The sequence below is a fragment of the Dreissena polymorpha genome, chromosome 1, assembly GCF_020536995.1.
Source record: "Dreissena polymorpha isolate Duluth1 chromosome 1, UMN_Dpol_1.0, whole genome shotgun sequence".
In the NCBI taxonomy this organism is placed as follows: domain Eukaryota; kingdom Metazoa; phylum Mollusca; class Bivalvia; order Myida; family Dreissenidae; genus Dreissena; species Dreissena polymorpha.
In genome coordinates, this window is record NC_068355.1 from 30,591,660 (window position 1) to 30,614,977 (window position 23,318).

The window sequence follows — 23,318 nt, forward strand, 5'->3', positions numbered from 1 at the left end:
TTTATAAATACTTTTGCAATATTGAAGATAGCAACTTGATATTTGGCATGCATGTGCATCTCATGGAGCTGCACATTTTAAGAGGTGAAAGGTCAAGGTCATCCTTCAAGGTCAGAGGTCAAATATATGTGGCCCAAATCGCTTATTTTATGAATACTTTTGCAATATTGAAGATAGCAACTTGATATTTGGCATGCATGTGTATCTCATGGAGTTGCACATTTTGAGTGGTGAAAGGTCAAGGTCATCCTTCACAAGGTCAAGGTCATCCTACAAGGTCAAACATCATGTAGGGGGACATTGTGTTTCACAAACACATCTTGTTACTAGATCATATTTCCCATGTTTTCAGGAGAGCCCCGGTTTTGATATAGAGTTGGTACGGCAACGGCACCAGTCGGGCCCGCAGAAGCCTCAAGTCAAGCACGACCCCTCCCCTGACCCCTAGCTTCTCCCATTTGACATCCAGCTTCAAAGGGTCATCATCGTTGAACAAATTCCTCCTATAGAAAATTTTGAGCACAAAGAGTTTTCACACATGGTTCTCAACAACCACAATTTTCGTGTCGAGTGATCCGCACTTGAGCCTGTTTGGTTTGTTAGACCCAAGTGCTGGAGATGGGACAACCGTTACAGACACAAGGACTTATTGCAGCAGTTATGGCAACATGTACAGTCAGTTCTCAATGTTGGACTTCACAACTAATATCACGATAAATACAAAGTTGGATAACTCGATCCATTCTTTTTGGGACAAACAATACAACGGAAAGTAACAAGAGAAAATCAAGTAATATTTGTAGAGTTTTAGTCGGAAGTGTATGCTTACCACTGGCATACTCCTGGACAGTCGTAACATTACGGACAGTCCCGGTTTGTCCTCACAGGTGTCCAAACTGGCCAAAGAGAACGCACCTTTGACGCAGTTGCTAACAAAGAAAGGCAGCACCGACTTTGTTGTGAACACTCATAGCATCCATGGCCATGCCTCAGGCGGGAAGTTCGACCAACAGCTGAAACAAGGTGCTAAAGGTGAACCCATCAGGGTTTGTAACTACCCACTCCAATCCTAAACAGCCTGGCATTGAGTTGGCGCTTGAGAAGGCGTTGAAAAATGACAGCAGTTTTGTTGTGTGGTCCAGTATGCCCTTTGGCTCTCAACCCGATGTTAGGTAGAACTCAAACTGGGCCCTTAGCAATATCAGCGAGGCTAGAATGTCATCTCTGCATCTTGAGCTTCAAGTGAGACCTTACAGTGTTATTTATTTGGTCAAAGCATTCCTAATCTCAAAAAGTCTTTTCCATATTTTTCGATAATTACTGACTTAATTCCCAATTAAATGTTTTAGGTTGTGACATTGAGTTCATTTCCTTATTCAGCTCTATAAGTTGAACATAAGTACAATTTATATTTATAGCACTGATTCTAAATTTGTAAGTATTCGTTAGCAAAATGTTGTATTGCGTCATATTTAAAGTGGTTAAGTGTCACGTCTAAAAGTGCTTAAGTTATTCCTGTTTTTTAATGTACAAATAAATATGGCAACACTTCCAACAGCTGAGCCTTGGTGAGTTCAACTTTCATCCGACGAGTCACTTGAGGTGAAACAATCTGATCCACAGATAGAGCAGGCGCTGAGTGACTCGCCTGTTTATGTGACTGACCTCCATATGTTGCTCTCCAATAATGTGAACCTGACTGAGGAGCAGTGTTGTCCTACATTCCCTGTTCAGGGCGGTGACTTTGGCGTCAAGACTCACACAATCTCTGGCTATGGCCCTATCGCAGCAGCAACAGCAACAAAAACAGGAAGTATTTCAGCTGCACTCTGGGAAAACAGGGCTTAATGCATGTGCCTAAAGTGTTGTCCCAGATAAAGGTGTTAAGTCTGTCGCTCTTATCAGTGGCCACACTTTCTAAATAGGCTTTTAAATGAAAATTCCTTAAAAGCAGAAAGTGTCATGGCTGATGAGTTTGTGCAGACTGCACAGGCCAATCTTGAAGGACTTTTTAAGCTTATGCATTTAGCCCGGTTTTTAAAGAGTGTTGAGTTGCACGTTAAGTTTACGTAACAACTTTCTGACCTTTCTGAAGAAAAGTTCCTATTACCAATTTGGAATTTTGTGTTTTTAAATTAGTCAAACTGAGTAAATAAATACATATATAAGAGTTGATTTGATATCAGTTTTAGTCATTAAGGGTTAGGGCATATATTCATTCATTTTTGTTCCAAAATTCAGCCTCTAAACCAAAAGTTTTTTATGTGTTTTCACTTGTATATTAACAAAATTCCCCTTGCATAAATTAAACAAAATACTTATTAAATTATTTAAATTAAACAATTATTGAAATGCAGTCAACATTCTATGAAATAATTATCTGCATTTATTTTAAATAAGAATATCTTTAAATTAAAATTTTTAATAACCACCTGTCCAAGTTTTAAGTATACAAATATGCTGCTGGAGTAAGAATATGCCCTGTAGATATTTATTAATTATACCCCTGTTAATTGGTGTATAGTGGAATCACCTTGGATGGATGTCTGTTGGTCTTTCTAAATGTCTGTGGCCTGTGGGTGTTCAAATTCAACGTTCAGCATTCAAACTTTCAGGTATTTTCATTCTCATATGAGGTTGTGCATGTACATTTTGTATCAAACTTCACTGAAAATTACAAAACTAAGACAATCTATAACATCATGCTACATATTATGACTTGCACCATTGGGTGATATTTTTGTCACAATGGTAACAAATTCTTGTTTGACTAGAAAGCAATTACACCTTTTAGCTTATAGTATTTTTATACAGATTAGAAGATGTTGTTTTCTTCAAAGAATTAAAAAAACATATTTTGCTTTGGGATATGGTCAGCCATATAACTTGTTAATTGAATGGTCATGAAATAATGTTCATGTCCATTCTCTCAATGATTCTGCTTTTATATTTTGCATACCGTATTTTACCATGCATAGCGCGCAGTTTTTTACCTTCAAATTTCAAAATAAAAATTCAGTGCGCGTAATACATTGACACAACGCTTTCCTGGTTGCTATATTGCAAAAAATCCATTTCGTAATCGTAAATCTTCACAATTGCCGCCATTTTTGTTATTGCAAAAAAACTACACCCTATAATGTTATAGACTGAAAGGGCCGTTGTCGAAACAACAAATAGCGGGAAAGGTTAGGAATGAACGGGGTAGTAATAGTTTTGACAAAAATTAAAAGATGAAAAAAATGTCTTTGTTGGTGTTTTCACACTTCTTCATTGATTGTTCTTTAAAAAAAATCGAGGTATATCGATCCCTGTGCGCCGCGGTATTGTTTGTTAAAGTTTTCGTTGTCATGAAAACTCGTTGATTTACAACGCAAAACGTCGTATTTGAACTAAGGCTAATTATTTCAATAAGTATTTCTCAACTTCGCTTTTGCTTTATTTTGATAATTTAATCCAAAGTTTAATGTTAGCATTTCCGAAAATGTGCACTCTATGTGAATTGACAGTTTGACGTCATCAAAGGAAAGCCGCTTCCTGTCTGAAGCAATAAAGCGACAAGTTTCTCGCCGACAAAATTGGCTTCCTTTGTCTAGCAATCAACATGCCGAACCAATCGTGTGTTTGTTCCTCAATGGCAATCGTCCAATTAAATAATAGCACGTGCAAAGCTCCACCTTCGAACCTTTTGCAAAGAACGGAGGTGGAGTTCAACGGTTAATTGAGCAAGTGTTTTACGTAAGTTGAGTTCCGATTTGCCGAAATTACTAGGCCCTAAGCATTGAAACGACGAATACATTTATCAATGATTTTCCGATCTCTGCATAAATATGCTACTGTGCGAGTATACTACGTAGGTTACAAACCAACAATAGAGATATAGACTCGTTTTATTTTCTTTCAATAGAGACAAAATAATGATATTTGTCAAATGGCTTTACGCGGATAACGCCAACTGTATGGAATTGAGCGTTCGGGTGTATTGTTTGTCTTACTATAAATACTTATCAACTAGACGCAGTGAAGGCGCGAAATACCGGGTCAAACTGGATTTATTGGGGAGCATCTCTTAATGGGGAAATATTTAAGTCGATGAAAAATAAAATGGGATCCACGGACGATTTGCGTAAAATTGGACATTGAGATGTTGCGGGTCTGCAGAAGAAGATGTCATACGATGTTGTGAGTGGCAGGTAATGAAAATGTTACACTGTTCAAATGTGAGGAATAGGTAATAGTGGTTCGAATTTAACGCAAACATGCGCAGCGGCAATAAGGACATAACGGTGTTCTCGAGAGAATAATCTTAAAAATTGTCGAAAATATAGTGCTTTGCAACCCATGCTCCTGATCGTATAAACGCTCCCTACTTTAAAACAAAAAATTAAGCGCCCGAAAAACTCAGATTAAATGATTGCGCAATATAAGAATGGCGGCCATTTTCGGCCAAATTTTCAGGTTTTTAGTCTTGAATTCTTTTTTTTCTCCATTTTGGCTTTAAAAAATCGCATGCGCGTTATACATGGTAGCGCGCTATACATGGTAAAATACGGTACTTCTTAAGCAACATGAACCCAACCTATAAATAAGAGCGGACAACTTTATCAAGCATTTTGTAAGAATTATGGTCCTTTTTTCACTTAGAATATGCATATTATTGATAAATTTATGTTAAAGTTTGCGTACCACCTCAAATATTTGTTATGTCCCTTAACATATTGCTTTCATATTGAGTATACTTCTTTACCAACATGACCCCAATCTATAAACAGGAGCAGACAACTGTAACAGGCATTTTGTAAGAATTATGGCTCTTTTTCCACTTAGAATATGCATACTATTGATAAATCTATGTTAAAGTTTGCGTACCACATCAAATATTTTCTATGTTCATTGTAATATTGCTTTTATATTTTGCATACATCTTGACCAACATGACCACAATCTATAATCAAGAGCAGACAACTATATCAAGCATTTTGTAAGAACTATGTTCCCTTTTTATATGTAGAAAATTGAAACTTTGGTTAAGTTTTGTGTTTAGGTTCACTTTATTCCTAAAGTATCAAAGCTATTGTTTACATACTTGCAACACTCACTAACTATCGTAAGGGGACTGTGCAGGCAAAGTTATGTAACTCTTAATGGCATTTTGACAGAATTATGGCCCCTTTTATACTTAGATAATTTAACATTTGGTTAAGTTTTGTGTTTTGGTCCATTTTACTCCTTAAGTATCATAGCTATTGCTTTCAGACTTGGAAAACTGTCATAAGGGGACAGTACAGGGCAAGTTGCATAACTCTGGTTGGCATTTTAATGGAATTATGGCGCTTTTTTGTCTTCGTAACTTGGAATATTTTGTTAAATTTTGTGTTTAGATCCACTTTACTTCTTAAGTATCAAGGCTATTGCTTTCAAACTTCAAATACTTTCTAATTATCATGAGGGTACTGTACCTGGCAAGTTGAATTTGACATTGACCTTTGAATGACCTTGACTCTCAAGGTCAAATTAATAAATTTTAATTAAATTGCCATAACTTCTTTATTAAGGATCAGATTTGTTTCATACTTTGACATAACAACACTTACCTGACATAACACAATGACTCCACCAAAACCATCCCCCACGCCCCACCCAGAATCCCCCCCCCCTTAAAAAAAAAAATAAATAAAAAAAATAATATTTTTATTTTTTTTTATTTTTGAAAGATCATCTAATAAATGACCACACACCCACATTATACCCCCTCTCTCTACCCCCACCCAACCCCCCCCCACACCCAAAAAGATTGTTTTTCTTTGAAAGATAGTAAAAAAAATCCACAAATATGTATTTACTTTATTTTGGAAGGATTGTCCAACCATCCCACCCAAGCTATTGCTATCAAACTTAAAATAAAATCTTATTAGTTTGTTTTATGTCTGTACAAATGTTAAAGAGATTGTAGAAAATATACCTGAACTCGGAATCGTCTATAAAGTACAACTTCTTTAAAACATAAGGGATCAATAATATTTTATGTTTCAATTATGGTCCTCTTCCACTTAGAATATGACTATATTACCTTGACCTTATTTAATATGAACAATTTTCCCCTGATGGATTACGTTATACTGTCAAGCACTCGAATAGCCGAGCGTGCTGTCCTTTGACAGCTCTTGTTTGTGTAGAGGTCTATTAAAAACTGATAAAATTCCGGGATTTTCTAGATTTTCTGGTTCCTACAGGACCCCATACAATCACACATCTTTACACAGCTGAACAACAACAGGCCTTCTGGTCAGTTGGGCCCCCACATCCAAGGACAATGCCTTGGTAAAGGTGTCAAGCTCTTGGGTCAGGAATTTTGGGTAAAGCTCCTACCCCCAGGGTACAGCCAGTCTATCCATGGAACTCCAAACTTCCCTGCTCAGGGGCCAAGACTACCTCATCTACAAGGTAGGTTGTTATGCAAACAGTTTCACAGTCATCCAAATAATTTTTGGTAGAGTATGGATATCAATGTCCCCACTATATGAGGTAAGGGGGGGGGGTATAAAGATTTGCCCTCATCTGTGATTTTGTCTGTCCTTCCATCCTTTCGTCCATCTCTTTCCCTTGTGTGGCCGCCCTAGCTAAAAAAAGTATTGTGAAAGAGGGATTGAAACTTTGCAGTTATTTAAAAAAGCATGTGAAATTAGGAACCTCCATATTTTGATTTGATATCTTTGACATAATTGAAGTGATGTTTTTTAACAGTTTTTTTTGCTACTAGAGGCCTGAAACTGTGGATGCATTTTGGATACCATGGTATCTGCTGTCCATCCTTTTGCAATGTATTTCTGTTTGTCATCTTTTTGTCAAGGGACATTTTCTCCTGAAGCACATGAAAGAATTAAATGAAACCTCACAGGAATGTTTCTTGGGTGTTCATTTTTATGTCCCCCACTATAGTAGTGGGGGACATATTGTTTTTGCCCTGTCTGTCTGTTGGTCTGTCTGTTGGTCTGTTTGCGCCAACTTTAACATTTTGCAATACCTTTTGCTATATTGAAGATAGCAACTTCATATTTTACATGCATGTGTATCTCATGAAGCTGCACATTTTGAGTTGTGAAAGTTCAAGGTCAAGGTCATCCTTCAAGGTCAGAGGTCAAATATATGTGGCCAAAATCGCTCATTTTATGAATACTTTTGCAATATTGAAGATAGCAACTTGATATTTGGCATGCATGTGTATCTCATGGAGCTGCACATTTTGAGTGGTGATAGGTCAAGGTCATCCTTCAAGGTCAGAGGTCAAATATATGTGGCCCAAATCACTTATTTTATGAATACTTTTGCAATATTTAAGATAGCAACTTGATATTTGGCATGCATGTGTATCTCATGGAGCTGCACATTTTCAGTGGTGAAAGGTCAAGGTCATCCTTCACAAAGTCAAGGTCATCCTTCAAGGTCAAACGTCATATAGGGGGAAATTGTGTTTCACAAACACATCTTGTTTTCTTCGTTTTTGAAACCCATAGCCAAGAGGTTTAATGTTTGGTGTGCAACAGTGTAAAGTGAGTCCTCTCAAAATATTACCAAATTATGTCTCTGGGATCAACTGGCTTAGCCCTAGGATTTCCCAGTTTTACATAAACATATTTAGGGACAACAAATCTTTGTCTGCAACTTCAAAGCCCAAGTGTTCCATATTTGGTATGGAGCATAATCTAGAGGTCCTCTACAGAGTTTGTTTGATTAATGCACCTGGCCCTTGTGGTCATTGACTGATATATGTAAAACCTTCGAAAAAACATTTGGTTAAACCACAACACCCCTTGGTTTTATATATGGTCCATGTAACTGATGCCATTTCCGAATGCATTGAACATATTTCTGGGATTTGTTAAGATCTTTCTATCTGTTCACAGGGACCTTATCCTCACAAGTTCAGTCCCAGAGAAAAATGTTACCCAATTGCAACACAGGCAATACATCTCAACAGGTAAGTCTCAGTAATAGTTTGTTATCCCCCGCCATAGGCGGAGGGATATTGTATTGGCGTTGTCTGTCCATCCGTCTTTCCGTCCGTCCTTCAGTCCATCTGGCACTTTTGTGTCTGGAGCTATATCTTGGAAGTGCTTTGGTTGATTTCATTGAAATTTGGTATGAGTATGTATATGGATAAGAGGATGATGCACCCATAATGGGCATTGTACACTATTTGTTAATAATGGAGTTATGACCCTTTGTATCTTGAAAAAAATGCTTTATAATATAAGCTTAGGGCTGCATCTTTATTTAAAACATGAGCCAGAGCCATGAAACTTGCCATAGTTGTTGCCAATCAACTGGAGGTGCTTCACATTCAACACTTATAATGCTAGGGGCTAAGGTCAAGGTCACACATTATTTAGTCATTTCTTTACTATGCATCAAGGGATTCTGTATTAACTGTCCAATTGTTCTCCAGTATCTAGCTGAGTGTCAAATATATGATCTAGGTTGCTAGGCGCGTGGTCAAAGTCACACACAAAGATCAAAATCACACATTTTGATTAAATATGCCTTATTTGGTAAGGATTCTGCCATACTAAATTGATTCACAAAATGGCCTGATGTAATTGTCCTCAAATATCAGGCAGTGCAAGACCTATGCGTTTGTGACCCAAGTCAAGGTCACACATCAAAGGTCACACATTTGTAGAAATATTTACTGCATAGCCATTATTTTACTATGCTCAGTGGATTCTGTTTTGACCTTCTATAATTCTTTTCCATCTTCTTCCTTGCTGTGTGTCGTATGTAAGATTCATGTCTAGGGTTAAGGCTCATGTCTAAGGTTAAGGTCAACGTCTCACAATATACTATATGCAAGGGTCAAGGTTACACAAATGCTTCATGTAAGGTCCTATGCTAAAACCCTTAACTGACCAGCATTTTTTCCAGAATTATGTATACATCTTTGTACTTAGAAATTACAGGTTAGAGATTTTGTGCTCCAACAAGCGAGAGCATATTGTCGCTGACTTGTCTGTCCTTCCTTCTGTCATAATTTTATCTGGAGGAGGATATTGTTTTCGCGTTGTCCGTCCATCCAGAAAACTTTTGTGTCCAGAAGCATATTGTGGAACTTCTTTTGTGCATTTTAATGAAACTTGTTTGTACATAAATGCATTTCATTAATAAAATATATGCCTAAAATGTTATGTTGTAAGTTTTTGATTTTTCCCAAATACTTATAATACACACATGTTGGGCCCATGTTCACCAACCATTCTTAGCTTCTTGTACATTTACATTAATTACTCTCCCCCCCCCCTCTTCCCGCACTAAAAGGTGGAGGGATATAGAATTGGCGTTGTCTGTCAGTCCATCCCTCTGTCACAATTTTGATATTGGTGGGGGATATAAATTCAACGAATTTGCTTGTTTCACCACTTTTGGATTGGGGCTGGGGCCCTTTGGATTCTGAAAAACTGTGTTGTTTTAAGTAAAATGGAGAAATTGGTGTTGTGGTTGTTTTTACTAACAATTGCTTTAATATTGGGGATAAAAGTGTGTTCAATATTACATTTGCTATGTTTCAACTTGTAGAGCTGATTATGAAAATGAACTTAATATTGCAAAAAAAATATATTTGTTTTGGAATCCTTCAATTGTTAATTTTATTCATTTTGGAAAAAATCTATATTTTGTTACATTTTAAAAGGGTCCGAATAACAGCCCCAAATAAATATATATAAAACAACTGAGGTTACAGTCCCTTGCCATTGGAAAAGGGATCACTGTGGCACAGCTGTGACCACCATCCATGAGGCCCATTCATAATAAGACTAGTTCTGGGAAAACTGGTCTTAATGCACGTGCTGGTTTAAGTCTCGCCCCAGATTAGCCTGTGCAGTCTGCATAGGCTTATAATGGACGACACTTTCCACTTTTGGGGAATTTTTTGTTTAAGGATGTCTCTTCTACATGAAAATCCTGTCTTGGCCAAAAGTTTTGTCCATGAATAGCCTGTGCAGACTTCACGTGCATTAAGCCCAATATTCACAGAATGTGGCCCTTATAACTAAAAGACTTTGATGTAATCAAGCTGAAACAAATTGGTAAAATCCAAATGCAAACTCAGTTTTCTGCACTTCACTTAATTTACCATTATATCTTATTTCAATAAGTTTGAAACTATTGCATCTCATATAGAAATGTGAAGAAGATGCAACAGTTTCACGCTAAACCCTAAAATTTAAATTGACCATCAAGAGCTTTTAAAAACAACAACATACAAATTATCTATAGGCACCAAGCAAACTGACTTTTTATCTCTTTACAAAATCAAGTTCCATATAAAAGGTAATTATCGTAATAAAACTGCCTTTTATATGGGAAGGGGTCACTTGTATTTTTACCTTTGCATTAGATGGTAAGAATGTTTATCTGTACAATATCTAGGCTGATTTTGTATGGAGGTCACATGCATCCAAAAACTATGTAACTATGTCACCAGGTCAAATCTTTAGAAACCCTTGATGCCAATATAGAGGCCACATTTATGACTAAATCTTGATTAAACTTTGAGAGAATGCATATCTTGACAATGGCAAGTTGGAATGAGAGATTGTGCGTCCAAAAACTAGGTCACTAGTTATTATGGTAGAAAAATCTTCTTGCTACTCTAAAGGCCACATTTATAAGTTGTTTTGATGACACTTTGTCAAAATGTTTATCTTTTCATTTTAGGCTGAGTTTTAATTTATGTGACATGCATCCAAAACTAGTTAATCTTTTGAAATCCTCGTTTCCGCAGTAGAAGTCACATACATGTCTCAATATTGATGAAACTTTTTCAGAATGTTCATCTTGACAATATCTAAGCAAAGTTTAAAATTGAATTCCGATCTTGCACCAGGTCGAGTCTTCTACCAAAGCTTAACGTTTGACTCAGGTAAGCCCTTTAGGGCCATCATGAACCTCTTATTTCAATTAACAACTTTCAGAGGATTTTCAATGCAGAACCATTTAGATTGTTGTCTACTAAGGAACTTTGAGATTGTTTTAAAAGAAAATGTTAACATTTAAGGAATATAGAGTGTTTTGGTCAGTGAACTTGAAATACCCTTGGCGTTTAATTTGAGACAAATATGCATGTTTTCTTTTCATTCATGTTTAAAGGTCCGTCAGTCTCTTGTGTAACAACCGAAGCTAAAGATGAAGCGCAACAGAGAGAAATAGAGGTCACAACAGTAAGACATGCAGATATTGCTGCTTCATTCTCAATAGCAACATCAGCAGCAGCAGTAGCAAAAGCAGCAACAACACCCACAATTCAACAATCAGCAGTGCCATTGCTGAGCTCTTTCAAATGTATGAGGCTTGGGAAAACTTATTGGTGAATGTTTTCTTTAATTGTTGACTGGATAATTACAATGGAGCTTTTCTCGCATGTGCCTAAAGTGTTGTCCACACAGGCTAATCTGGGACGACACTTTCCGCTTTAATGGTTTTTTTTTTGTATCTAGGTATTCTCTTCTTGCAAAAATCTGGTTTAGGCAGAGTGTTGTCAGTGATTAGCCTGTGCAGATTGCACAGGCTTATCGAAGTGGATACTTTTCACACATACATTTTACTACATTTTCACAGTCATAATAATGGAGTCATTTTTCTGAAGGTTAGTCATTCAGAGTGGTGCTTGTTCTGCATATAAAGTTAAAGGATTGTATTGTATTTGATTAAACCACGTGCATATTTCTCAAGACAATTATAATGAAACATCAATTGTGTGAACCCCGTCGAGTGTGGGTTGAGGGTTAGTTGACATTTTGTGACAAAGCTCTAACGTATCATTGGCCCAGTCATGACTCTCTTGCACAATATTAATGGACTGTCTCTGTATCTCATCATACATGGGAATTCAGAGGCTGTGTAACTTATAATGAAACATCAATTGTGTGAACCCCGTCGAGTGTGGGTTGAGGGTTAGTTGACATTTTGTGACAAAGCTCTAACGTATCATTGGCCCAGTCATGACTCTCTTGCACAATATTAATGGACTGTCTCTGTATCTCATCATACATGGGAATTCAGAGGCTGTGTAACTTATATTATAAATAACTATGCACCGCAGTCTATTGCACTGTCCGCTCTATATGGATTGTTTTAAATAAAACCTAATTGAGTTATTGAAAATATTTGTTAAATTCAATGTGAGAGCGTTTTATAGCACAATATATTAACACCACAGATGCATATGCATGATAACTATTGTATTAATGGCAAACATCAAAAAATGTATTTCTTAACATTTTGCCTCAAACACATGATGAATACATTATATTTGTTTCAAAATATATCTAAATAACATGTGTTTCAGGAAATATCTAAACATATTGATATATTTGACTTTGCTTTGATTTATATTTTCTATGATTTCTCTTCTCCTAACTAGGTCGAGGATCACCCAAAACCACTCGGTGCCAAGCAATGAAATTATCAGCTGCCACTTGACATGACCACTGTACACACCTGGGAGTCAGGTTTAAGGTCACATCAGCTTAAATGTTCACGGCAATAAGAAAATGAAAGATCCTAAAGGGACTAGTTCACAGATTGTGTTGGTAAGTTGACAGACCTCATTGGCATTACTAAAAAAATGGCAACAATTTTAAATGAATAAACATATGACTACAACTTATACCAATATATTGCGGTACATAGTGTATAGTATCGCAATATGCTTTTACTGCCTTGAATACAAATATAAATTACCCCAGTTTGGAATCCAAATAGAGGCAGTTTTTTTTATTTTATGTCCTTAATTTTTATTATTTTAATTATTTTAGGTTATTCCATAAACTGTATTTTATTGGTTTTAATAATGTTTGTAAAAATATATTGAGAACTCGATGGCCACTATATCTTAAAACAAAATGACTGCAGAACAGGTCTTAAACATTTTCCTTTAATATGTCACTATCTTTCTCAGTAAACACAATGTCTGCAGAAAGAATAACCTCTTTCCCTTAAAAGAAATCTCAATATGTTTTTTACTGCAAACGGATTTATTACAGAACTGGAATCTATCTTTAAACATTTTCCTGCAGTATTCTCCGTCATTTGCAGTTAACAAGATGACTGAACAACATGGCATCAATGGCAAGGAAGAAGTGATCAGGGGGGGGTAATCACGTGCAAGTCAAGATGGCGACGTCCATGCCAAGACTGGTATGGTTCGCTGTTTTATAGCCTTTACTAGTTTTATTAATTTTTAAATGCCGCTTTATTTCCAGCCATAACAGTAAGAAAGTGATTAGTATTTGTTTTGTATTAATATACGCTTATATCTCGACTTGACTCGCCACGTATTTTCTTAGCGGGAGCTGTAATTTTGTGATCCCGCTAAGAAATTTTGTTGTGAGTAAAGTAGAGATATATAGCGAATATTAATACGAAATAGACGCTAATAAATCTGCATCGTAACTATTAGGTGATAACCACCTCTGAGTGATTGTCCCCAACTTATGTTAATCAACTTTTTCAAAAAGTGTTGTATTTGGTGAATCATCAAATATATATACCACTTTTATCAGAAAAAGTTTATTATTTGTTTTTATATAAAAACTCTTCAAAAAATTGGTCATAACCAACAAACAAAAAATTAAACTAATTTATAATATTTGGCGTGATTGCATTGACTGTATGTTAAGTTTTAAGAGGCTTTCCAACACTGGAACTTCGTGGACACAAGGCTTTAGTTTAGCCTATTTATTTTACCTTGTTTATATGAAAGTTTATGGCTTATTAAGAAAATCACAAGTGTGGCCGGGTTGAACCAGTACTTGGGAGTCTTGAAAAAAAAATGCCCAAATCATGCTAGTATTGTCTCGTTTGACACATGATTGACTTTATTTCCAGAAAACCCAAATTGCAAAGCGTAGAGTCTGCTCCGGAAGCATTTTACACAAGGTACAAACATCAGCTGCAGTAATCGTCTCGATATTCTGTCATCGCCATGTTGCACGACCCTCAGTCTATGAACATAGAGAACCTTGGGTGAGTTTTCAAGTCATGTGCATGCTTTTTGCAAGGCACCAATTAAAGAGATGGGTGGTTGAATGTAGATTTAACGTAGTCCGTCCATACGTCTTGCGCTTCAGCTAACGGATTTGTTTGTCTACTAAAAGTATTGCGTCTTATGTGATGAAATCAAAGATATGTTCCATCATATGAACTTACCCTCCTGTGTAACTTTGTTCACTCTCTATGACGTTAGTGGAGTTTTGTGACACAAGAAAAATGTGGATGCATCCGTGACCATGGTGACCAACTCTTGTTTCCTACTTCACAAAAGAGATATGAGTTTTCTCATAAAAACTCTTGCTCAATGCACGTGTTTTGGGCCATCAGCTTATTGTCATTAATAATTAGGTACTATTTTTCGAATGGCAAAAAATTATCTGTATCAAATCTCATCCCATAGTAATAGTATATAAAGAGGTTATACTTCACCTTTAATATGTATAGTCGATTATTATTTTATCAATAGTCTCAGGACCATTATTTCCTCTCTGGATTCAAATCAGATATGTTTTAACACCCTACGGCAGGCAGTGCTTGTTTGTTTTTTTCATCTGTATCACAAATATAATAAAAAACAGACTTTTCAGTAATGTGTCTTTCTTTTTTCAGACAACCATGAACGAAAGAAAACTGGTCAATCAGAATTACAGCCTGTTGCAGCAGTCGTTACCATATTTGCCCCAGTCAAACCTAAGAAGCTCAGAGATATATACTGTTTAAGATGTGCTGGTCTCTACATACCTCCTGGTATGGTCAGCACTTACTCTCACAGGTTTCATCTTTGAATTTTGTGACGGATGGAAATTAAATGAACTTGTTCAGATCGAAATGGCAGAATGACATATCACAACAAGTCGAGTGGAAAGCCAGAAAGTCATGTCAACAGCCACATTTCTTATGTGACCAGCCAAGTTGTATTCAAAGGACAACACAAGTATATGTTTTATGGGAAATATGATGCTCTCAGTCATTTTATGTTGAAAATTTTGGTAAAATATAGTATGTAAAAATTATTATCGTAAGCACACATATTACAAGTCTATCCAATGTCTTTGTCTGTATTATGAAACTTTCACTACAGATTTTGATCCTGATAATGCTACAATTTTATTTTAATATTGTCAAAGCTGTTTTAATGATGCTGGTAACTGTAATGAAACATGTTCATGTTTTCTGTTTTAACCAGTAATATAGATGTGCTACTTAAAAAAATTCTTCAGAAAGGCTGAGAGTTATGAAATATCGGTATTGTCTGTCTATCAATCTTTGTGAAACAATATAAGTCGATTGGCTCACCCGGGTCAGTATTCGATCAAGAATCTTGTTTAGTAGCATAATATTTCATGGGAATACATGTATAAATAAATTATGGGAAAAATCATTTAATCTACCTAACATTATTGATTCTGTATTTACTACCAGTACTTGGTTGATTTCAATGGCTGTGGTTTGTTAATTGATAAGAGCATGACTCTTGTGTTATTGGGAAAGCTTTTCATGTAAATGAGAATTAAACAAAAGATGAAAGTATTTTATGAAAAATGGCAAAAGTTATGATTGTTAGTTTGTGTTGTTATATCATAGACTTACATGCTGGTAAGTTTTAAAGTTTGTTTTTGGACATAATAGTTTATTATGCCATATATTTGTATATGCACATTTAGACAACCCTCTTAAATCAGTGAGTACACCTGTATCTTAACCAAGATTTCTGATCACTGTATATAGGTATGTTTTGCCATGTATACATAGAGCAACTGCGAAACAATTGTATGTTCAGTATAAACTGTTTATTTAATATTGCCATTTTTATAAGATAAACTCACTGTTTACATTAATTTGTACAAACAATTGTTCTAAAACAACATTTCTTGTGTAAATGCTCATATACGTATATAACTGTTTAAATAATGCAGCATGACATATTTTGAAGAGAAAAAAATAGTAAAGGCAATATAAACACCTTGTTATATGCAATGTTTTTCATCAAATGAATTTTAGCAACTATTTAAAATGTATTTTTTTATAGACTAAAGAAAAAATAATACCTTGAAATTTGAAATCAGTCAATTAAAATTAAGGGAGAGTGACGTCATATGCTAACAATTGCCAAGAATTGCAATGGCCTCTATTGGCAATATAAGCGAGTACTATTATTTGCAAAAGATCTATTTTGTTAGTAAATAATAGTGTTTTAAAACTCGACATAACAAGTAAATACATTTCTAATTATTTCTAACTATATACTCAGCTATAGGTGAATGTCTAAAAGGATTTTGTGGAATAAACACTTTAGAAAATATATGCGTGTTTCAGGAAGTAATAGTTTAGGTAAAATGTGATACTTATTGTAACATAAACACCAAGTGTAATAACAAAATGCATCAGTAATGACTTTATATGTATAAATTGTGTGTCATGTTAAGATATATCAAATTGATAAATAAAAAACAAAATACAAAATTTGCAATAATTTGTATGCATGCTTAGCCCCCAAAAATCATACAAGCTCATTGGTATTGGACTATGTTTGTACTTTAAGATGAAATGTTTCAATCATGTGTGATTTTTTTCATTTACGTTAAATAAACATTTTCCATTAGTAGATATAGGGTGTATAAACTCTATGTAGACTTCCCAGATAATTTTTTTAATTGCTTTTGTAAATATCTTCAATATTTGACATTACTGTTAAGGGTATTTTTAGCTCGGCTGTTTTCGGAAAAAAAAACGAGGTATTGTCATAGCCAGCTCGTTGTGTCGTCAGACGTCCGCGTCGTGCTAAAACCTTGACATTTTGCTCTAAAATCAAAGTGCTTCCACCTAAAACTTTGAAACTTCATATGTAGATGCACATTGATGAGTTCTACACGCCACACCTATTTTGGGGTCACTAGGTCAAAGGTCAAGGTTACGGTGACCTCTTAAAAAATCAAATTCGTACAAGCTTTCATTCATTCAAAACTGTACCCGCAGCCGAGCGTGGCACCCATTATGGGGTGCTCTTGTTATAGTAAACATGTACATGTTTCTCTAAACTGTAAACGGGTGTCTGCAAGTTATTGTGATTTGTTAATTTTGTATTGCTAATTAAATTAAATATTGTGTATAGTCTTGCATTGTTGTTGTTATTAGACAAAGCACATTCCATTACTCATATTTATTTTTATGCCCCCCTTCGAGGAAGAGGGGGTATATTGCTTTGCTCATGTCGGTTGGTCGGTCTGTCGGTCGGTCCATCCACCAGGTGGTTGTCAGACGATAACTCAAGAACGCTTAGGCCTAGGATCATGAAACTTCATAGGTACATTGATCATGACTCACAGATGACCCCTATTGATTTTGAGGTCACTAGGTCAAAGGTCAAGGTCACTGTGACCCGAAATAGTAAAATGGTTTCCGGATGATAATTCAAGAATGCTTATGCCTAGGATCATGAAACTTAATAGGTAGATTGATCATGACAAGCAGATGACCCCTATTGATTTTAAGGTCACTAGGTCAAAGGCCAAGGTCACGGTGACCCGATATAGTAGAATGGTTTCCGGATGATAATTCAAGAACCCTTATGCCTATGATCATGAAACTTGATAGGTATATTGATCATTACAAGCAGATGACCCCTATTGATTTTCAGGTCACTAGGTCAAAGGTCAAGGTCACAGTGACCCGAAATAGTAAAATGGTTTCCGGATGATAACTCAAGAACGCTTATGCCTAGGATCATGAAACTTGATATGTACATTGATCATGACTGGCAGATGACCCCTATTGATTTTCAGGTCACTAGGTCAAAGGTCAAGGTCACGGTGACCCGAAATAGTAAAATGGTTTCCTGATGATAACTCAGGAAAGCTTATGGCTAGGATCATGAAACTTCATAGGTACATTGATCATGACTCGCAGATGACCCCTATTGATTTTCAGGTCACTAGGTCAAAGGTCACAGTGACAAAAAACATATTTACAAAATGGCTGTCACTACAACTAAGAGCCCATATGGGGGGCATGCATGTTTTACAAACAGCCCTTGTCATGTTTATTTTCATCCACTATTTCTATAACCAGTGTTTTGTCTGTAGAAGTTACAATATACTTAATATTGCAGTTGTGCAATGCAATATGCTTTACTTTCTAAATAAATCAACACCATTTATTGGTTGACATAATTTCATGTATGGGCACTTACCATGACTTTAGGGTGGAATATTCATCTGAAAATTTGGTAGAAAAAGCATTGTTGTGTACTACAGATTCGTTTTTATGTTGGACACTTTATAATGAGACCTTAACCGTTGGTAGCATTTCTTTTAATGGAGAGTAGCTGGTTAAATGATGGATGTAAAAAACTGAACTTTTATTGCATCAAGTATTTTCTCAAATATCACATGACCTATATTTTTGGACGTAGCTGCTTAACCACTCTGGATCAGCAGACGATTGATCGCTTGAATCTGCCTCTGCTCATGGTGAGCTTCTGTAATCCCTTCTTGTCCATCGTGAGTAGTGCGGCGTCCACATTTTGCCTTGTGAACACTCAAGAGGCCACATTTATTGTCCGATCTTCATGAAACTTGGTCAGAACATTTGTCCCATTGATACCTCGACTGAGTTCGAACTGGGTCATGCTGGGTCAAAATAGGTAAAAAAAAAGAAAAACCTTGTGAACACTGTAGAAGTCACATTTGATGCCCAATCTTCATGTAACCTTGTCAAAATGTTTGTCTAAATGATATGTTGGTCAAGTTCAAAAATGGTTCTGGTCCGTTGGAAAACATGGCCACCAGGGGGCGGGGCAGTTTTCCTTATATGGCAATAGAGAAACCTTGTGAACACTCTTGAAGTCACAATTGTTGCCCAATCATCATGAAACTTGGTCAAAACATTGGTTTCATTAATATCTCAGACAGGATTGAAAATGGTCCAGATCGGTGAAAAAGCATGACCGCCAGGGGGCGGGGCAGTTTTTTCTATTTGTTTACAGTGAAAACATATGAACACTCTAGAAGTCACATTTTTGGTCCAATCTTCATGAAATTTGGTCAGAACATGTGTTTTCTGGATACGACGGTTGGGTTTAAAAAGGTTGCTTAAAAAACATTGTCACCAGAGGGCGGGGCATTTTTCCTGATATGGCTATATATGGCTTTAGTAAAACTTAGTTAACACTCTAGGGGTCACATTTATTGTCCAATCTTCATGAAATTTGGTCAGAAGATTTGTCTCAATGATATCTTGGATGAGTTTGAAAATGGTTACGTTTGCTTGCAAAACATGGCTTCCAAGCGGCGGGGCATTTTTCCTTATAATTTATAAGTGTAATAGACACTTGCATATAAAACCTATGCTACATCAAAATTTCATGTTTAATATGATTTTTTAATAGTCAAAAAAATGAAACCTTGTCCATGCTTGCATGAACACAGTTTATAAATTCAGTCGAATGATAAAATATGCCATTACAAATACTATTAATTAAAAAGTCATGGAAAATAGCTTGTTGTACTTCTTGTAATAATAGAATGACTATTACAATAATACATTCTGAATAGGAAATTAACAGTTTTGTCTGAGAAAATCAACAAAATGATGCCCATTCAAAGTTTGATCTATTAATTCAAATTTTCATAAATTATAGTTCACAAACACACAATTGCTTCAAATCCTTTCACAAAAAAACTGAAAAAATGCACTATTTGTTTTTGTTTTTGATTCGTTATTAATTTATACATTTATCCTTATAATCGTGCTGCATCTTCAATTAAAATGTACACATGTAAATCTCTGCTTAAACACTTTTAATATAAATATTTAGGCTGACTCAGTAAAATAGTAATCCATGATTTATAAAGTACTTACAGACAAGCAATTAGCTTATGCAGATACATAGATGTCTACGTCTCTAGCTAATGTGATGTAAATTTGGTTCCAATAGAAAAAACTCAAATCAAACCATAGATCTATCAGTAATTTTAAATTGATTGAACATTAATAAAAATATATTATGCTATATGAATATATACTTGTAAAACTGGTAATAAAAATATGTATGTTTCTACTGCATAATTTAGGATTTTTTATTTTAACCCTTTCCCACTCAGAAGCAAAGTAAAAATGGCCATGTGCAAAGAGCATAAAACCAGAACAGCCTGCGAGTTGCTGCAGTATCTATTTTTGGAAATAAAGCCTTTAAAACTTTAATCCAATAAGATCGGTCTTTAAATAAATTTATCTTTTTTAGGGACTACAAATGTGTTAAAAAAACATATCTAAGTGGTAAAGGGTTAAGACACAGTATACTGAGAAGCTTAAACAGTATCAAATTGTAACAGTCAATATTGAAAATATCAACCGTTGTATTATTTTCTTTGTAAGACAATGTCATATTTAATATTCAATGTATTTTTAACTGGAAGTGTTATTTATATTAACTGATAACATTTCTTGGTCAGCCAGAATTGTCAAATCCAGTGGTCTTTTTCTTGGTCAGCCAGAATTGTCAAATCCAGTGGTCTTTTTACACCGAAGTTTTCTCTCTGAATGGGTTTGTGCTGAGAATGAGCCACACAAAGTATAATTGGGGAGATGAGCAGAGGCGTAGCGAGGGAAGGGCAGGGGAGGGGGGCAATTTGCCCCAGACGCCATCATGAGAGGGCGCCCGAAGAGGATTCATTGTATTTGTGTTTGACTTCCACCAGTCTTCCAGATAGAGCGAATGGGGACCAGACAATGAAGAACCGGTTCTGAGCTTACCGGTGGCCTCTTTCTGGAAATACGACAGCGATGCACGCGTTCTGAGACAAAGCCAGAGAAAGACACGCATTTTAGAGAGGTGCTTTTTCTTAGTTTTCTAAAGCAATTGTGATACATTCGCTTGGCCCACGCGTAAGTAGAACAGTTGTGAGTAAGGCTTACTTGAATGAAAAGCATTGCCGAATTGTATTGTTCATGCAAAGTTAGCAGACTCTAGCCACTAAAACATACAGTTCTTCAGTATTTCTACCATCATAAGTCATCGAGGGAAATACTGATCCGAAGTTAAATAACAATTCAAGCAGGCGTGGTGAAGTGACGTATTGAAACGAAAATATAAAAAAAAGCATTGCCGAATTGTATTGTGCATGAATGATTCATGTAAAGTTAGCAAATTCTAGCCACAAAACATACAGTTCGTTAGTATTTCTACCATCATAAGTCATCGAGTGGAATACTGATCCGAAGGTAAATAACAATTCAACCAGGCGTGACGAAGTGACGTATTGAAACGAAAATTAATGACCTTGACCTTGAATTTAGAGGATGACCTTTCACAGACGAGCACGGGAATAGATAGCGACACATTGTTTAGTCAAGGGTTATAATGCTTTTATACGGTGAAATGAACATTACGCAAATAAAGTGTTGTTTGTTTCCACTAGTTACCAACCAAACTAGTCCACCAAACTTAATTGTAGGTGCCGGCACTTGGTATTCCAGGTTAAACCGCTGTATTTTTTTCAATAAAGGTTTTCATATAAAGAAATAATGTAACAAAATGATTTAAAACATCTCTGTCATTGAACAATTTGATTGAAGTCGGGACAAAAATTCCTTATAAATAACAAAACAAAAGCCGACCTACGTACACAAATTGTTAAACGAGTTTAGCCCGGGGGGGGGGGAGGGGGGGGGGTGGGGGTCAACTACCCAAATTTTAGGGTAGGGGTGTCTCACTGAGACTTCCGAAATGTGACCCATTTTTATATAAGATTTTTGAAAAAGCAGACCCATTTGTATACGATACCTTTGAAAAAGCGGACCCATTTCAATACAAGAAAAGTTAAGTACTGGCTAACAGAATATCTAGGCCCAAGTTTCACTAAAAGGCAAATTCCAGTTATTTTCTGAAAATGTTGGGAAGATGTCACAAAGATTGAGAACGTGATCCATTGGTTCAAACGTTGTTGACTGTTCCCGTTAAGTCCAGGAAATTTTGACCAGTCAAAACTGCATCCATCTGAGGTACATTCTCCCACCACTGCCCATTCCATTAGCGACACCGTTGCCACTAGTAAATCAGGGATCACCAAACGCGGCGATTGCGACTCAAACGCAGCTATAGCCTCCCCAATCGTTACTTCCGAGAAAACCAATGGAAGCGATACAGACGGCGTGGCGAAGTCCTGCGCCCCGAAGCTTATCGGCCAACCTGGGGCCGGTTTAATGAAAAACTACAACATCCGACTGTTGTCGCGCGACTGTGTGGTCGACCGACGCTCGTCGTCCGCCAACTGACCACTCGTCGCGTTCAAGGAGCAAGTTGCCGTGACTGTGTTCGCACGACGGAGTGGTCAGTCATTTTGCACGGGTTTTGGTTGCCGACAAAGCGTCAAGCGACGAACAGTCAAGCGACGAGCAGTCGTGGTGTGAGGGGTGGACTGCGGTCGCTCGACAGTACGTCGAACAACGCGCGGTCGACTGACGATCGTCGCTCTCCATTTAACCCGGTTATCGTCGCACGACGATTATTCGCTGGTACAACCATACTTACTCGACCATGGTCGCTCTCATTAAACCGAGCCCTGGGCGATCTGTACAGCCTAATAATGAGGCCGTCTTACCGTCAACCAGCAAACTGCATTCTTCCACAGGAAATGAAAATATGCACACAATCCCGTCCGTCAAAATTGAACAAACCGATAAAAACAGTCAAGTTTCTGCATCTTTCTCTACTGAACTTTACTTTTTTATACCCATTTATATACAATAATGAAATCTATCATATCCATTTTGATACTGATACTTGCAAATCTATATGCATTTATATACAAGCAAATTTCGTTATGCATTAATATACAAGCAAATTTCTGATTTCAATACCCATATCTATACTTAGATGCTCAAAACCATACCCATATCTATAATGGTAGTCGAAAAACACCCCCCCCCCCCATATTTTCCTCCATACCCGTATATAGGAAGTTACCACCCCCCCCCCCCCCCCACGATCTTAGTAAAAACGAACATAATATAAAAGTGTTGCCTTAGAGTGCATGATAGCGGGAACCAGTAAAAACTATATTTGATCGATGTTGCAGCGCTTCATAATTTTCAGGTTTTTAAATCGTCAAAAGATGCCTATACTGGATATTTTAGAGCATGGTGAATGTACAGTATTACTGTTTCCTCACAAATATCATAACTACAACGAAAATGTGCGAGTCTGAAACACTTGTTTTTTAATTTTGTCAATTTTCCAGAACGTGAAAATGTCCATTTAAGAAAGTATG

General features: G+C 36.4%; 1 protein-coding gene and 1 long non-coding RNA gene across 2 annotated transcripts in view; both read left to right on the forward strand.

Moving 5' to 3' along the window:
* Positions 1-1,546: 1,546 nt before the first annotated feature.
* LOC127875040 (uncharacterized) lies at positions 1,547-10,911 on the forward strand. Its single transcript, XM_052419844.1, has 4 exons — positions 1,547-1,809; positions 6,234-6,444; positions 7,905-7,978; positions 10,824-10,911. The coding sequence occupies exons 1-4, from the start codon at positions 1,672-1,674 to the stop codon at positions 10,845-10,847; spliced, it is 447 nt and encodes a 148-aa protein (XP_052275804.1). The 5' UTR covers positions 1,547-1,671; the 3' UTR covers positions 10,848-10,911.
* Positions 10,912-12,498: 1,587 nt separating this feature from the next.
* The window catches only part of LOC127875046 (uncharacterized), a 169,082-nt gene continuing 158,262 nt past the window's right edge, over positions 12,499-23,318 (forward strand). Inside the window, exon 1 of the long non-coding RNA XR_008047235.1 lies at positions 12,499-12,513. This is a non-coding gene — a long non-coding RNA (uncharacterized LOC127875046). The remainder of the gene's footprint in view (positions 12,514-23,318) is intronic.

Bases quoted from the DNA above. Each gene is read 5' to 3' on its own strand.
- LOC127875040 (XM_052419844.1), top strand. From the start codon at position 1,672: ATGTTGCTCTCCAATAATGTGAACCTGACTGAGGAGCAGTGTTGTCCT. The intron at 1,810-6,233 runs GGAAGTATTTCA...TGGTTCCTACAG, and splicing joins CAGCAACAGCAACAAAAACA to GACCCCATACAATCACACAT. The intron at 7,979-10,823 runs GTAAGTCTCAGT...AAACTTTTTCAG, and splicing joins CAGGCAATACATCTCAACAG to AATGTTCATCTTGACAATAT.